General features: G+C 35.1%; 1 protein-coding gene across 27 annotated transcripts in view; it reads right to left on the bottom strand.

Moving 5' to 3' along the window:
- ANK2 (ankyrin 2) overlaps positions 1 to 18,065 on the bottom strand; it is a 739,617-nt gene that overhangs the window by 185,942 nt on the left and 535,610 nt on the right. For all 27 annotated transcript variants that reach the window (XM_037830495.1, XM_037830497.1, XM_037830494.1 and 24 more), the window contains one exon: positions 1,523 to 1,621. In XM_037830495.1, the coding sequence (XP_037686423.1) occupies positions 1,523 to 1,621 (99 nt within the window). The remainder of the gene's footprint in view (positions 1 to 1,522; positions 1,622 to 18,065) is intronic.

Genomic DNA, 18,065 nt, shown 5'->3' with positions numbered 1-18,065 from the left:
AAATGGGGAGCTATTGCTTAAAGAGTAGAGAGGTTCTATTTTGAGTGATGAAAGTTTTAGTATGGCAAGAGGGTGACGGTAGCACAACATTGTAAAAGTAATGAATGCCACTGAATTGCACTTAAAAATAGTTAAAATGGCAAACTTTAAGTTATATGCATAAGTTGCCACAATAAAAAAGTAAACTTATATTTTAAAAATCATTACACTTTACAGAAAAGGAAAAAAATAAAACAATAATGAAACAACCATTTAAGTAACCGAAAAATGGCTGGTTTAGTGAATATATTATATTTATTAGAGTAATCAAGAAGACAAATAATTTGATATACCATCAACCTGATATTCTTAAAATATTTGTTCAACATTTATTTGATATGGTCAAGGACAACTTTAATAAAAATTTATACTCTCTATATTCAAAGTAAGGAAGTTTTTATTGCCTGCAGTGAACTTAACTTCTTTGGAAGTCTTTAACTTCTTTGGATTGCCAGGGAGTGTTTTGTTTATTTGTTGTTTGTTTTTGTTTTTAAATTTTCACTAGAATTGTTGTTTACTGTACTGTGAGCAGGACCAACCCATACTTTGCTAGTTACGCATGAAGTGTTGGAAATCCAGGTTAACTGACCACATTCCTAATTTTTTCCACTACTCCTTTTGCATCCGATGGACTACTACCCCAAGCAGAAACCAAAGTGCTTGACCACTCTGCCTGTAGTTCGCACAACCAAGATATCCCACTCCAGCCCTGGTCAGCAGGTTCTGACTAGTACTGCTTTTTTTCCAAATAAAAACTCTACCTTCAAAGACAACGATTTATCACCAATGATTTTATTTTCAAAAATGTCTATTGTTTCTGAAATTAATCCCAAAAGACAAAGGTTCACATAGATTTTAGCAAAGGCAGCACAAACAAGGGAGTGACAGTTTCAGTATACTGAGCGTCTTGCAAAAAATCAGTCTAATTCCTTTACAAATATACATTATAGTGATAAAATCTAAGTTTATCCTAATAATTCAATTTAGCATCCAAAATCTCTCTTCCACTGGACTAGAAGGGGTTCTGTATAGTCTCTTACCAAGTCAAATGAATACATTAACATATACAGCAATTTAATTGAAGCATCAAAATTACTTGCTCATTTCTATTGAGAAATATACCATATCAACTTACACTAAAAATAAGTTAACCTTAGGGAAATAGATGATACTGTCTATAGTGGATTGTGTTGTGTTAATTTAGTTCCCTATGTGAAAAAAAAAGGAGGAAAGAGAAAATAAAATATATAAATTAGGTTCGCAGATTTTAAAGTGCCAGAAATACTTTCTTAATCTCATGTTTGACAAGTCCCTAAAAGAACAGTTCAAATCCTGCAAAGTTTAATGGAGAGAGTTTCAATTTTCTGCATGGTTGAGAATTTTGGTGTTGCAGTGAATCTCTGGAATGTACAAACAGGGGAAAGAGGCTTTAAATCATTTCATCTTTTCCAAGGACAATAAGTTCTACCATTGTGAACATTACCTTAGTGGCAGAATCCACGGAAGACCCTCTTCCCAACAGCTCCTGAACCAGCCCGACGTGGCCCTCCTTGGCAGCCAGATGGAGAGCGTTGAGTCCATTCTGAGAAGAGAGGCAAACAGGCTTCAGATGTGGAGTAATAACAAGGAAAAGACAGCTCCTGATTTTATGTGAGCATGTAACCCAGAGAATATGCAGCACTCTAAATCTTTTAATTTCTTCCTTATCTTTGCATGAGCTTGAAAAACTATTAAATTCAAGGAGACTAATATCCAGAGAGCTTTTGGTTTCAGAGAGTCAAATAAAGGTAAATATTTTTTTCAGTAGAAATATGGACTTAGCAATTTCATTTCACCAACTTTTTTTTTTAAGCAAGAAACATCTACTTTTCATTGAGGAAAAAAAGAACAATTTTCTATTACTTACAACTTCAGAGTTGTATCAGTAAATAAAGGAGGAGGAGGAGGAGGAAGAAGAGGAAAGAAAGGAGAAGGAAGAAAAGGGGGGAGAGGAGGAGAAGAAGGAGGAGGGGGGGAGGAGGAGGAAGTGGCTTCTCAATATTTGTCAGTGTTTCCTACTCCAGCTCCTCAATTTTAATGTTCTCCAGTCTTCCCATCATGTCATGGTGGAAATATTCATACCACAAAGATTAGCAAATGCTATAAATCAGGCTTTCCCTTTCCCCTATCACCAAAATTCAGTTCCTAAACATTCACCAGCAATATCACTGCCTGGATGTTGAGGTTTGAGATGGTTTGACAATAGTTTTATCACTAAGACTGTGATCTGGAAAAATGGCTTCCCAATGGGCACTTTCTCCAGGATACAGTAGCATGAATCTAGTCTTCATTTATCTCTACAATTCTATAATATGGGCAGCATGTGGAATAAAGCTACAGGGAATTTTCTTTGCATTTTCAATGAAGAGTCCAGCATTATGAACTAATTATCAATTCTTTTCTGCTTAAAACGGTGTTCGAGACTGACTTGAAAATGATCTCCTCAACAGTGTTATCATGAATATCACTTTCTATAGACTCAAAATAGAGAGGATTGTGAATAAAGATGCTTAAAAAGATGTACCAACTAGTTAGAATTCTATGAGTGATTAACTCTCTGAAGTCTAAAGGATTTAACACCGCACCTCAATCTCCCCTTTGGGAGATATTTCTTCTTTCATTGAAAGCCAGCTTTAAATCACTGTGGGCCAGACTGTCAGAATATTAGATCTTCTACTTTGTGGTTCAATAAATATTGACACGTTTTAAAAACACCAACAAAGGGAACAAGGCATGATCTCATGAAGAATAGAACTGAAACAAACTAAAAACTTATGAAGTTCAAATGTATTTATAAGTTCATGTTTCAGAAGTTATCCTCAGAAGGACCCCAATAACCAAATTTTTTATCTTAATTTACATCACCGTTTTCCCTTCATGAATTCAAAATGAAACCTACCTCATTTTCACAAAAGAAAATCCTTTAAATCCAGCAAACAAGGCATTTCCTCAATAATTAACCAGCTTTTTTTTCTCAAGATTAAATGTTTCTCTAGTTTAAATATTTGTAATAAGGAAAAAGTACTCTTTTTTTGGATACAAGTATTCCATTACAAACCACTGCAATACCTTCATATTATTGGAAAAATCATGAAGAATATGATAAAAATTTTCTATATGAGAGAAAAGTCTATAAATCAAACTGTGTATAATATATAAATCAAACCCAGGATCTGTATGTCAAGGTTTCTATAACACTAATACTTCTGAAATTAGAATGGTTATGAAGACACATATGATGGGTGAAATTTCAGTTATAAATGTTATCTGCCTTCTTTTAAGATGCAATCAAACTGAGACTATTATCATAATATTGAATGCATGTCATCTAGCAATAGGAAACAGATGATGAGTTTTCCTTACACTGATGACTTGATTTTGGAAACTCTGGCCACAAATAAATTCAATTAGCAATTCAGTATGTTGGATAATTGTTATCAGAAAAAAAAAAAAAAGCAATTTAGCACCAACTGGACTAAAAACAAAAATGTTTTATCTTAGGATGAGCTAACATATCAATTAATCATACTTAGAGTGGGCAGTGAAAAAATAATCCCATTCAATAATGTAATGCAGGTAACTCTTTGAGAATATATTTTGCAGTTAATCCATTCTGGTGAGCTACTCGGGTTATACTTCTAAGAATCAAACTTCCCACAGGAGCCACACTAACACTTTTTAACTTCCTACTGTCACTTGGTAAAACTGGCTCACATTTCAAAGCAATTTTTTTTGTTGTTGGATATTTTTGGCTTTGTTAAGTGGGGGAGTGGGAAGGAAGGAGACATATGCCCCTCGCTTGGGTGCAAATACAGGGCAGGTTCTAGCAATTTCTCAGTATTGCCTTCTACACAACTGGTGTTTTGAGACACATAGTTCCTTTTCATATCAAGGCATGAAGTATTACAGTTTCTATATACAGTAGAATACTCAATATGAATTTACTGAGTTCTGGCAAAAGAGTCGTCAGAGATAATTCATATTTAATGGAGACAATCCAATGGGAACTATTGACTATTTATTCCCCTAGATTACATCAGGATAGCTATTCAGTTAGATCACAAGAAAGGAATGTACTTCAGGCATGTTTTCTTATTCCCTACAGAAATAGCTTTGTTGAAGTATGAAATATTATTACCTGTTTGGTTTTATATAAACGTAGATATAAGAAATGCCCACTGAGCAATATTTATGTCCTTGTGTCTATTTTATATGGATTCTCTTGATAAACTGTAATAAGAAAATGTTTGGTTAATAGGAAAAAGCCTTATGGCTTTATTTTACAAATCTTTAATTTAGGAAAATTGCATAATTTACTGTTTGCCTTTTTTGTTAGTTTCCAGGAAACCTAGAATAAATTCATTATCCATTCTGAATTAAGTAACTCTATTCCTCTTTTCCTTTTACTTAGTTTTGCTTCTATCTTGTTCAGTTTCATTTTTAAGGATGTACGAATCAGAGTATACGTGAGTGTGTATATGTGAGTAGGTGTGTACTGATAGTATATGTGTGTATGTGAGTATGTAAGTAATCATAATACATGCATGTATGTGTTATGCCACCAATAAATTACTGTAAAAAATTCAATCCTTTTGTACCTCAAAATATACCATGCTAAGTGCTAGTCACACTTAGTTCACTGTATTCCCTTCCTCCTAGAACATATGGATAGCAATTAGACTTTGATTAATATAATTACTTATCATAATTAGCTATTCAGGGACTCTAAAGACTGACCAACAACTTGAAAAACACTTAAAAGAAAATATAAAATGATTAAAAAATCAAAAACATATTACTAAGATGAAAATCTAAGAACTGACCCTGAAAAATATAAAACTAGGCAGTGAATTATTTCCTCCAATATGCTAAAAAATAAAAACCATTGGTGTTCTATCTCTAAAGCAAATCTCGAGCAAAAGAGATGAATATACAATACAGAAACTTTAGATTAGACCCAGCAAAAGCATCTTTATCATTAACTTGGTTAGAGAAGGTTGGAAATCTCAACTTTTAAGGTTCTCATTTTATATGCAACGGATTGAATATGCCTTTCTCTCTCATTCTCTCTCTTTTTTCTTCCTTCCTTCCTTCCTTCCTTCCTTCCTTCCTTCCTCTCTCTCTCTCTCTTTTCAACATAGAGTGGTCAACTGCAGAAATAATAAGGTGTTGTTAGAAATGATGAGAACTGGAACCTGTTCCTTGCTCTGCTACTAACTAGCTGTGTGGTCTTGGGCAAATCACTTAACCTCTCTGGCCTGTAATGTTCTCATGTACCCATAATAATGACAATGAAAAATGATGGTGACAATGGTGGGGATGATGAAGAAGATGATAGATAGATAGATAGATAGATAGATAGACAGACACTAATTCCAAGCCAGACATTGCTTTAGCTGCTTTACATATATTATTTTTTATACTCACTACAACTCTATAAAAATCTACTGGAAATCTACTCATAGTATTAATACTATTTAAGAAATTATTAATTCACAATTTTTTTTTAAAGGGATCTGAGATATCTGTTAGTCTAGTATAGATGAGAAATCTGAGGTCAAAGAGTTTAGTGTCTGGCTAAGGTCAGCTTGAGGACTAAAGCCAGGTTTCCCAATTTTCATTATAATAAAATTATGAGCACATTATAAGTCTCAAACTTAAAATGTCCTCAAGGCAATATTCTTGAAAGGCAGAAAGATGAGATGAAAAAACAGATTTTACAGTCACTAGTACTGCAGGTTAATTCAAACCCTGTTACTGGCCAGCTAAATAAATGTTAGTTCTTCATCTTCAAAGTGAAGATTATATTCTTCATCTGATACAGCAGTTAGGATTAAACAAAACAACCTGAGAAGTTGGTACATGGTACTGATTACTAGTTTCCATATTTCATTTGCCTTACAGAGATAATATTCTAATATTGATAGAGAAAAATTGAAAAATTTCTACATGGAAACTAAAATACACTGTTTTAAACATATAATATGGATCCAAGTCACTCAATAAAATGTTATTTTATAAATAATCTCAGAGACTAATCATAATCGCTTCTGGATAGTGAAACAGAATATATAAATAATTTATAGTATAGAATCTCTGTTTATGTTAGAGAGGTATTTATTTTACATATTTTATTATAGACGAGTACTTATCCAAGAATAATCGTGAATGATACCCTAAATGTAAAAAGGAAAGGTACTAATTATTAATATGAAGGTTGTAGAGGTTGTCTTGTTACATTGTAGTGCTAAAATACTATGATAATAATAATAATAAAAAACATAACCATTCTTAAATTCTAGCTCGTCCTGGCCTTTTGATTAAAATAGGTAAATAAAATGATTTCATATGATGCTGGAGTCAGAGAACCAAGATAATCCTAACATGCCTGATAAGCCCTCCAAATTTAGAAGCAAAAGATATAACATTAATGTGTAGTATGATCAGATTTGCTAGTGCAGAAATATACTATCTAATGGACACCTATTGAAATGTAAATATATGAAAGAGGAATTTTAACATTATGACATCAAGCAACTACATCAAGACATTGACTCATTTCTAGCAATGGTTTAAATATCTGTCAATTCCATATATACTGCATACTGTATGGAAACCAACCAAAGCAAGCTACTTTTGATAAACCCTTGATACTGGCTCAGAGTAAAGTATGTTGATAAAATAATATGAACTTGATTCTTTCAGAATAATCAAAAAATATTCATTGAGGTCTCATTGTGAGCAAGATACTAGGCTTAGAAATAAAGAAGTCTTTGTAGCTGTGCCAGTCTCAGACAAGATATCATCTTTGATGCTACAATTTTGTAATAATTCCATTTCTATACAACTTCATTAAAACTGGTAAATATACCAGGTAGTTTACCAAAAGAAAGAAGGGCTTAATGTTACTTTTAAACAGCCATGTGTAAATTAATCAAACCTAAATGACAGTTATTAGAAAGTAATGTCATAACATTTTGTATACAATTGGATTTTACATTAATCTCCATTAGTGGTCTCTCTTGCTGATTTTATGAGATTTTTTTGCCCATCCACTGCTTTTTTTATGATCAAATAAAACTAATGGCTGAAACCTCAGGTAGAACAAATAGCCAATAAAAATTTTATGGAGCCTTTCCAATGTTACACTTCTAACACATACAAGAAGGCCATACAGGGTAGTCCATCTGGAAACGCTGAAAAACATATTCTAGAAGATGCAGCTAAACTTACATAAAGTTAAATGCTTGCATCATAATCCATTGAACTGTTTTGCTTCTCAGTATTAACTTATAATCTATACACACTTATTAGTTAATCAACAAACATTTTTGAGGTACCCACCAAATGTTCAGTTCCATGCTAGGTTCTAAAGGAGAAGTTAAGGATATATGACATAGTTTCTGTTCTCAAAGTGCCTATGAATATTTATCATTAAACAACTGCAAATCAATTATACACTAGCATACTTGCTTACGATTTTATTTTCAAATCTCTGGCCACCCTGCATTGCAAATTTTACACACTGAATTTAAAAGTCTCCAAGTCTAAGTTCTAAGCATGGCAGAAAAGTACAATTAACTTATATAGTCCCTTTAACTGCAATAAAATTTGAATATTTTGAAGATAATTCAATATAAATAAAATATATGAATTCTTGAAAGAGATTAGAAGAGAAGGAGAGTAGACAGGCACATCAAAAGACAGCAGTAGAGAAGGGAAAGTGATACCACCTTCCTTACAACTCTAAATGGGACGGAACTCCTAAACCTAGGAGCTCTTCTCAAGAGGATCTAACTGCCTATAGAGAGAGATACAAATAGTTATGAAATATTATTTATAATTTCACTCTGCTATTAGCAAATTTACATTGGCAAAAGGAGTGTTCTATACTATGGAGAGGAAAAAAACAAATTCAAAACAAAAACCAAAAATGACCCATTTACTTCTTCCCCATCCATTCCCACTCTTTGAACCCACACATAATCTATCTGCGCCTTTCCTGTCTCTTCCCCAGTGGCTGCTCTAAACCAAGAGTCCTCAGGGTGAAAGGAATTCAGGCTTTGTTTAGTTGTTATGACGACCAGGAAGAACAAATGATGTGCCATCTTTGCCATGCACAATTTAACTTACTGGACTGTTTCCTTGTCTGTTCTTCAAAAGTTTCTGACTTAAGAAAGTAAAACATAATATGGGTGGCCCAAGAGGAAATCACTTTATTAGCGAGTTATCCTTAACACTTCAAGACTTTATCATTCCCCATATGAGTTTTTAAAACAGTGTTTTCTAAGCCTTTATCAATCCTAAAATATCTACAATGAGACTTGGAATTTCGTGGATCTTTTAACATTCCGTAGGGATAAGGCTTAGAATAAGAATGCTTTGAGGATATCCATTTATATAGTCCCATCCTGGATCTCCTTTTCATCCAGAGTAGAGTCCCATCTAGTACTCTTGGCTGACAGCCCCATTTTTTCACACACTGGTCTTTCTCCCCTCTCTAGCCCCATCATACAATCCTCAAATATAAAGAATCTGATACTTTGAACAGAGGCAAAAGAGGTAAAATAAAATTGATCACATAACCTTTGGTCTTAAATATGATTGTGCATTATTCTGGAAGAAGAAAGAGTAGTGAAAACTAATCTCCAAAATCTTAGTAAGATCAAGAGTGGGTAAAGATCTTGTAGGTGTTAAGAAATAAATACTTGATGAATGAAAGAATGACAAATGTAATGACATACATCATTATTATATTTTATATAGTGTATTCTATTCTATTCTATTGTATTCTATTGTATTCTATTCTATTCTATCATTACATTTTACAGATGGGGACACTAACTTTAGTTAAATGATCTGCCTCAAAGATCCTTATCACCAATAAGAGGAAGAACAAAAATTCAAACTCAGATCCACCTGATTCCCAAACCCATGCTTTTTAAACTAAAATAATTAAGCTCTAAACCAGTGTTTCAAACTGTGGGTCATGATGCATATGGGAGTAATAAAATCAATTTAACAGGTTGTCAGTCAGCATATTTCAAAACATGAAATAGAAATTCTTAAAAAATAGAGTGCACTGTGGATAGTGTTGGGGGGGCGTGTGTGTGTGTGTGTTTGTGTGTGTGTGTGTTATGAGATACAAAGTAATATGTATTTCTCCCTGTGAATGACAGTCAAAAATGTTTAGAAAACAAGGAAGTTTAGGCAAGACCGAGGACATGAAGACAACTAGGAAAAACTAGATGTTTTTTCAGACCAAATAAATAAAAAGCTGGCACTCACAATGATCCTATTTAGAGAGGAGGGTGGATGTTTAAGAATGGTTCTTATGGTATACTTACTTCAATTTTCTGAACTTAATAATTCCCACTTTGAACTAGTGCTGTGATGCAAATAAGAGGAGTGACAATAGAACATACAAGAATTCTTCCCTTTGAGGATATTGACTGACTCCAACAAATGCGTTATTTTCTGCAGAATTTAACTATATGTAGCACAATACTGCGTGTTCAGGGCAAGAGTGAAGACTTGTGGTTTCAAAGTAATTCCTTTTTAAAATTTACATTGTGCCTGAACTAAGAATGATTGTCACATAAAGCATTTCTGTGTCCATAGTATAGCAGATGTAAATATGCATGGTAAGATCCCTTAAGATGTTACGCTGGGGGGTCACAAGCTAGCCTGCTGACTCAGGAAGCCATAGCTGTAGGAAAGATTATGTCTGTCCATTTCTTTTCACTGGTTTGTTGACTTCTTGAGGATTAATTGTTGCCTTACAATGTTACTGAAATAGACTTTTAGCATACTGGTTGGTATTTTTTAACAGGAAAAAAACCACACAAATACTTTGGGGTTCCAAGAGGAAGTGTGATATAGCAGAGAATGTGTCAGGCAACAGAAAAGCTAAATTCCTACCTGTCTCCACATTCACTAATAAGATGATTTAAAGTTGCTTCATTAGTAAAAAGGGGAAATTTCCCACTCTGACTACTCCAGGAAATTATTTTAAAAAGAATATTAAAAAATGTATATTAATGCTATTTGGAATCGATAAAGTAGTATATAAATGTAAGGTATTACTGATATGTTCCTAATTCTCTCCTTCCATCCACATTTCTGTCTGTTAGTGTTTTCTATCACTAAGATACAGTTAAACATGACGAAGGTGAACTGAGCATCTTTTTTTGAGTCCAACATATGATGTTCACTTGGATTAGAGAAATTATTGATCTATGCAGAAATGATTTACTTTAAAAAGTACTATGAAGTTTAATGAAACCCAGGAAGCAGATGGATAATAGGATCCTGGTCCACTGGTAATCACCTATAACTCCAACAGCTGCTATTTTACTACTGAACATTTTAAATCCCCTAATTTAAATGCCGTTTTCACACGGTCTCATTTCTTTGTTGAAATTAATTTTTATCAGAAAGTATAGATAAATTATTTCTTTATTATTTGGCTTGATATGTGTTAAAGCAAAACACTTATATAAAGAACAAGGAAGAGATTTACTTTAGCTTCTTAAGCTAATAGTCAGCTTTAAAGGGATTTAAATATTACATCTAAAAGTCAGCAGCAAATTATTACAATAATAGCTAAAACTATTAGTTTTTCTTACATGTCAGGCCCTATTGTAAGTTCTTAACTGCATTAACTCATTTAACCCTCAAATGAACATTAAAAGTTATAAACTACTTGATGATTCTGGCTCAGAAATTATACTCTTAACCTTAACACACAATTTAAAACCTCTTCTCAACTTCTTTGGAACTCAATTTCTCATTAGCCATGTTTGTTATTCTGTAATACAGGAAATATCTCAATTTCTTGTATTAAATGAGCAATTAAAAAGAAAAATTATATCTTTCAGGCCTCTAGACTCCTAATATTCAAATGTATCAAAATTAGGAAGGAACATTATCATCATTATAGAATGTTTTGGTATCATATGCATGTCAAGCTAGCTAGTTTTAATTAAAAAGTAAAAATGGAAGAAAGTGGTTTGATTGTTGGATCCCTTAAGTACCTAACAATGGCAAAATTCTGTGGTTCCAAGATCAGATAAGGAGACTATAATTTCCAGAAATTTTCCGATACTACCTAAAAGACTAGGCTTCGTGTTTATTTATCACCAACCCATTTAATATTTCAATCAATGCATCTTAAAACAAGGTATTAAAAACCCAGGTTTTCTCCTTTATCAAAGTTGGTCAGTAGAGGAAAGGGTGAGTATCAGAATCAATCATCGACCTTTCTTTAATAAATTAAGAAGGCTCTATGGGGGGGGCCAGTCTGACATGGACATGCCCCCAGAAAGCCAAGGGTAAGACCAGGATGAGAGCAGAAAGAGCGTTAGCATCTCAAAAGGAAGGAAGCAAAAATTAGAAGGAAAAAAAAAAGCCTAAATACTTTCCAGAGCTGGAGGGGGATGAACGGTGGTCCCTAACACCCTGGAACCTGTGAATGTTCAGAAAAGGGGTCTTTGTTGATGTGATTAAGGATCTTGAAATGAATCATCCTGGATTACCTGGGTGGATCCCAAATCCAGTGATTAATGTCATAATTAAAGGAAGAGGAGAAGACACAGTAGGAAGAGGAAAAGTGATGAGAAGATGGAGGCAGAGACTGGAGTGACACGGTCACATGCCAAGAAGCTGGCGACTCCCAGAATCTGGAAGAGCCTCTGGAGGGAGCACGGCCCTGCCAACACTTTGGGTTTGGACTTCTGGCCTTTAGAACCCTGAGAGAATAAGTTTCTGTTGTTTTAAGCCAACAAATCTGTGGTGATTTCCTACAGCTGCTGCAAGAAACTAATACAAGAGCTAATTCCAGTTATGTGCCCCACCCTCTTAATTGAGGATTAGTCTAAGGAGGCACAAGTAAGGAAACATTTTTGGACAAAATATTAAACTCAGATGCGAACATGGTACAGAGGTTTCAAATTAATGTTGAATTTAAATCCAATAAATAATAGTAACAATATCATTTATTCACAAATTAAAGTATTTATTGAACATTTACTGGGTGCCAAGCATTATACTAGGAACCAAGTCTACATTTCAAGGAATCTATACAAAAGTCTAGTAATGTTATTAGGGAATTATAATTAACTTCAAATTTTCTCCTCATTTTAAACATTTTTAATTAAAATGGCAAACTTGGCATGCTGGACTCCAAAATGATGGAAAGAAAGAGGAGGAAGCCATTAAACAACAAAAGATTGCTTCTATGAGTCTTTCATGGGCTGCACTGTTTTCCATAATATAATGATTATTAATATTACAATTGGAATCAATTTCAGATTCATCTGAGATACATAAGTTGGCTTAATTACTTCATTATCCAGGCAGTCATCACTTTGATTCTTCTTATCAATTTCTTATATATGTGTGTACTTCCTGTTTATCTTTCCCATAAGGCTTCTCATGGGCAAGAATAGACTCTTACTCACCTTGGTATCATCTGCTCCTAATATAGTACTTGGCACAGGAAAAAGTGTACTTCAACAATGAACAATATGTACCATATGGATGTAAACAGGAGTTGGTTTACTTCTTCCTGCTACTCTACATTAGTCAATAAGTGTAGCCAGTGCATAGTAAAGTCAGGTAAAACTGTCTATCTCTAGCCTTTGGAAACATGATCAGGAAAAGTTTACTCTCTGAGACTGAAGCTAGTTAACATTAGTGTATCATAAAAGGAAATTAGATGCTAGGAGAAGCACATACTCTAAAAGGCTTTTTTCAATCTGAGATTCTTGAATGTACTCTAAGGGATCTCAGAATTCTGTGAGTATTTTTCCAATTTTACATTTTCACTTTGGTGGTAATCTTATAATCATTAATAAAAGCATTCTGAGTCATCTGAATAGTCAACCTTTTAATTAGGTATCTTCTTGTAATTTCTTTTTCTTGGCCATGTTTGTGTTCATTCCAAGTGATCACTTAAAATGGGTGTCCTAACATGGACTCAAACTGAGGTACACAGATGTATTCTCAGGAGATCAATGAAGTCTCCCTCTTTAAGTAGAAGAACTACTGCCCTAAAGATGGCTTGTAAACATATCCTGATAAACCTTGGGTCTTTTCTTCTAGAGGGCAGAGTAGATGCTTTAAGGAGGAATTACTAGAATCTTACTACATATTAGAAGTTTTACTGTGTCCCATTAGATTATCAATCCTCTGAAAAAAAATGACAATACTGATTAAGAGTTTTTTAACTAAAATAGTAAGGAACTAATTTGCTAGTACTTATCTAGATTTGTAGATCCAGCTACTCTAATTTGGGTGAAATCGTCATTTGCAGGCAGCCCAACATTTTTTGCTAATTAAATTCCATCTAACAGCAACTGTCAGAGCCATAATTTAGACCCCTGATTTGTGCATAACACAACGTGTTTTCACATATATCTTTGAGCCCCCAATAATCTCCCTTTGAAGTAGAGAAATATGTTGTAAGTGTTGAGTAAGTGACACCTGTTACCACATCCAGGAGTCTTACCACACGGAGGGTAGCAAAGGACATAATAATGCCTGGCACCAGAACAGCAGCCCTAGGATATCAACCCATTCCACAGTTTGCAGCTGTTAGGTTCACCAACAAAAGCACAACTCACACAGACAGTGGATGGAACAACAAATACTCACGTAGAGAAGAGACAAGGCAAGATCAGCTTCAGTAGTGGATGTTGGTTCCTTATGGCCAGCAAGTCTCACTCTGCGGCTGATAGAGGGAGATGACCTACAGACACCCCTCTTGTGCTGCAGGTGAAGGACCCCATTCCCTCCCTGCAGGAACAGCAGTGGGGGTGACCAGGTGCCATGTAACATACATGTCTAGGTAAGCAGTTCCTAGGAATGTTGACTAAGATCAAAAGGGGAAGAGTGAGAGAGGATTGTGGGAAGATGACAGAGTAAGAAGCTCCAGGAATCAGTCCCTATACCAAATCAACTACTGAATTGGCAGGAACAATCTGAATAAACCACTTTGAAACTCCAGAGTCTAGGGAAACACTGTGCAGCATCCAGGGAGGAGCAGAAGGAAGAGGCTTGTAAATTGTAATAAAGACTGAGTTTCACCCTCTCTACAGTGCCTTCAAACGACTTCCATCAGCCTCGTGGGAGGTAGCAATGGGGACTGGAGCTCTAGCTCCCAGCTCAGCTTGCTAGTGCCATGGTGGGATACAAAGAACTAGTCCTCCAAACTCGGGCAATGTGTGGTCTGATTCTAAATCTCCACCTTTGATCAGCTACTTCAGATGGCCGGGAGCCCACTGTGAATGTGGCCATTGTTACACCACCCCTGGGGCAAAGGTGGCAGAGGAGTCTTAAAGACAATAACCTTCCTCAAAACTACGGAAAACAGTTAAAGGGCTGCATTAACCAAGCAAGTAATGAATTAAGAAAACGTAATTTCAAAAGCCTTAGAAGAAGCTCCTGGAGCTCTTGCTGGACCCTCCCCCATTCCCTCCACAACACAAGGAGGAGCCTCCTTACACTTCCATTGAGGGTCTCTGGCCATGTTCAAGAGGGAGAGGAGTGGTCCCTGTGTGCCTACAGAGGTGCATGTATGTTATTGCCAATCTATTGGTTGGAAGGCTGAAATACTGAGCTAGGGAAGTGTCTCCAACTTGCCTTCCCAGAGGTTGTCCTGAGGGCAGAGAAGCCACTTGCAGATAGCTGGGACAGTGTGAAAAGCAATTAAGTTGAAATGACTTGGAGCAAAGGGATACATGCATTAAGTCATTCTAAAGAGCACCTAGGAAGGGGAGGAGGTTGTTTCAAGTTCACTCTGCAGGTAAACTCACTGCCCTCCTCCCTATGTGGGACATGACTCCCAAGGATGAGCCTGGACCTGGCATCATGGGACTGAGAAAGTCTTCTTGACCAAAATGGGGAAGAGAAATGAAACAAAATCAAGTTTCAGTGGCTGAGAGATTTCAAATGGAGTCGAGAGGTCACTCTGGAAGCTATTCTTATGCATTATATAGATACCCCATTTTAGTTTTTAGTGTATTGGAATAGCTAGAAGGAAATACCTGAAACTGTTGAGCTGCTACCCAGTAGCCTTGATTCTTGAAGACAATTGTATACCTTTATAGCTTATACAATGTGACTTCATGATTATGAAAACCTTGTGGCTCGCACGCCCTTTATCCAGTGTATGGACAAATAAATAGAAAAATGGGATATTCTACCAAAAAAATATGATTTAAAAAAATTAAATGAATAATGGGGAGGAAGGGGATATGGGATGTTTGGGGTGTTCTTTTTTACTTGTATTTTTGTTCTCGTTATTTTTTGGAGAAATGAAAATGCTCAAAAATTGACCGTGGTGATGAATGCATAACTATATGATGGTACTGTGAACAACTGATTGTACACTGTGGATGACTGCTGTGACTATATCTCAATAAAGCTGAATTAAACTCAAAAAAAAGGATTTTAAAAATTAAAAAAAATTAATTAAAAATTTTTAAAAAGGGCAAAAAACTTGAATAGACATTTCTCCACAGAAGATATACAAAAGTCCAAAAGCACATGAAAAGATGTTCAACATCATTAACCATTAAAGAAATGCAAATCAAAACCATAATGAGATGCCATTTCATACCCACTAGAATGGCTACTATTAAAAAATGGAAAATTACAAGTGCTGGATATGGGTAAATAAGAAAAATCATCCATTGTTGACGGGAATGTAAAATGATGCAGCTGCTGTGGAAAACAGTTTAAAATTCCTCAGAAAGCTAAGTGTAGAATTATCAAATGACCCAGCCATCCTACTTGAAGGTATACACCCCAAAGATTTGAAAGCAGAGACTTGAACAGTTATTTGCACAGCAATGTTCATTGAGGCATTAATCACAACTGTCAAAAAATAGAAGTAATCCAAGTGTCCATCAACCAATAAATGGATAAACAATATGTGGTATATCCATATAGTGGAATATTATTCACCCATAAAAAAAGAATGAAGTTCTAATACATGAGACCACATGGATGAACCTTGAAGACACCATGTTGAGTGAAATAAGCCAGACACAAAGGGACAAATATTGTATGACCTCACTGATAAGAAATAATTAGAATAAGAAAACACATAGATTCTTATTATATATCTAGAATATAGGTTACCAGGGGCTGGGTGAGGGTAAGGAATGGGGAGTTAATGCTTAAATTGTAATTTCTATTTGGGTTGATCGTAAAGTTTTGATAATGGATGGTGGTAACAGTAGCACAACAGCATGACCATAATTAATAGCAGTGAATTATATATTTGAATGTGGCTAAAAGGGGAAATTTTAAAATTTCACTGTACAACACAATGAAATCTATTGTAAATGATGGACTAGAGTTAAAAGTATGAATAGAAAAATGTTCTTTCATGAATTGTAACAAATATACCACACTAATGAAAGGTGTTAATAATTGGGAACTCTGGATTTTATGCATGATTTTCCTGTAAGCCTACAACTTCTCTAATTAAAAAAAGGTGGGGGCTCAGCAGATAAACTCACTGCCCTCCCCGCTACGTGGGAAATGACTCCCAGGGGTGTAAATGTCCCTGGCAATGTGGGACATGACTCCCAGGGATGAGCCTGGACATGGCATCATGGGATTGAGAAAGTCTTCTTGACCAAAAGGGGGAAGCAAAATGAAACAAAATAAAGTTTCAGTGGCTGAGAGATTTCAAATGGATTCAAAAGGTCATTCTGGAGGTTATTCTTATGTGCTATATAGATACCCCTTTTTAGTTTTTAGATTACTTGGAATAGCTAGAAGGAAATACCTGAAACTGTTGAACTGTGACCCAGTAGCCTTGGTCCTTGAAGACAATTATGTAACTATGTAGCTTACACGGTATGACTGTGTAATTATGAAAACCTTGTGGCTCACACTCCCCTTATCCAGTGTATGGACGGATGAGTAGAAACATGGGGACAAAAATCAAATGAAAATTAGGGTGGGATGGGGGTATGGGATGTTTTGTGTTCTTTTTTACTTGTATTTTTATTCTTATTTTTATTTTTTTGTGTAGGAATGAACATGTTCAAAAACTGTGGTGATGAATGCAAAGCTATATGATGGTACTGTGAACAATTGATTGTACACTGTGGATGATTGTAGGGTATGTGAATATATCTCAATAAAACTGAATTTGAAAAAAAAAAAGGTGGGAAAAGAGTGTGCTGACAGACCACTATCTGCTATGGAATGTGTTCTGTGTTAAGATGCTCCAAGAAGGGAGTCAGCCCCTACTTACATCCTGTCCAAGAATTCACACTGACACATTTGGTACTGAGTTGTTGTTGTTGTTGTTGTTTATCCACGGGTCACAGGGAAAGGTAACAGGCCAAGTTCAGAGTGTCTCCTTCCACAGTAAAATTAGATATATATGTATGTAAAGTATATAGTATAGTGATAAGCATGTAGTAGGCATACAATAAAAGGAACTATTTGATATCATGGGTATTACAGTTTCTCACTTCATAAATAGATAATTCAAGACTCAGAATGGTTGAAGTGACTGGCCCTATATCCAGTGCTCATCAATCAATCATTTATCAAATTGGATACCTATTATGTGCCATTCCTGGGTCTCACACCTTCCAACAGAGTGCTCTCTACACTACATAACAACTGAGGCTTAAATTCCAGTTTACAGATTCCAGTTTATGAATAATTCTTCGTGAGATGGTTTAGGTAAGTCACTACTAGCCTCCCTCCCCCTCAAGTCTAATTTTAACAATATTCCTATTGGTATATTTCATACAACTTTCTTTTTAAACCCCTTAGTTTTCCTGTGTTGCTCACATTTCAAGTTTCCAGTTTGTGGGACTTGCATCTCTTTCTACATATTAATGAATTATTAGCTGAGGATGTAATTGGCTAATAACAATCTAGTGTCATCTTCAGAAGACACAAAAATATCACTAAATGAAGTTGTTCAAGATGGCTGTAGAGACAATCCCTAC

Source organism: Choloepus didactylus, chromosome 3, assembly GCF_015220235.1.
Source record: "Choloepus didactylus isolate mChoDid1 chromosome 3, mChoDid1.pri, whole genome shotgun sequence".
Taxonomy (NCBI): Eukaryota; Metazoa; Chordata; class Mammalia; order Pilosa; family Megalonychidae; genus Choloepus; species Choloepus didactylus.
This window is presented reverse-complemented; position numbering and strand designations above follow the sequence as displayed.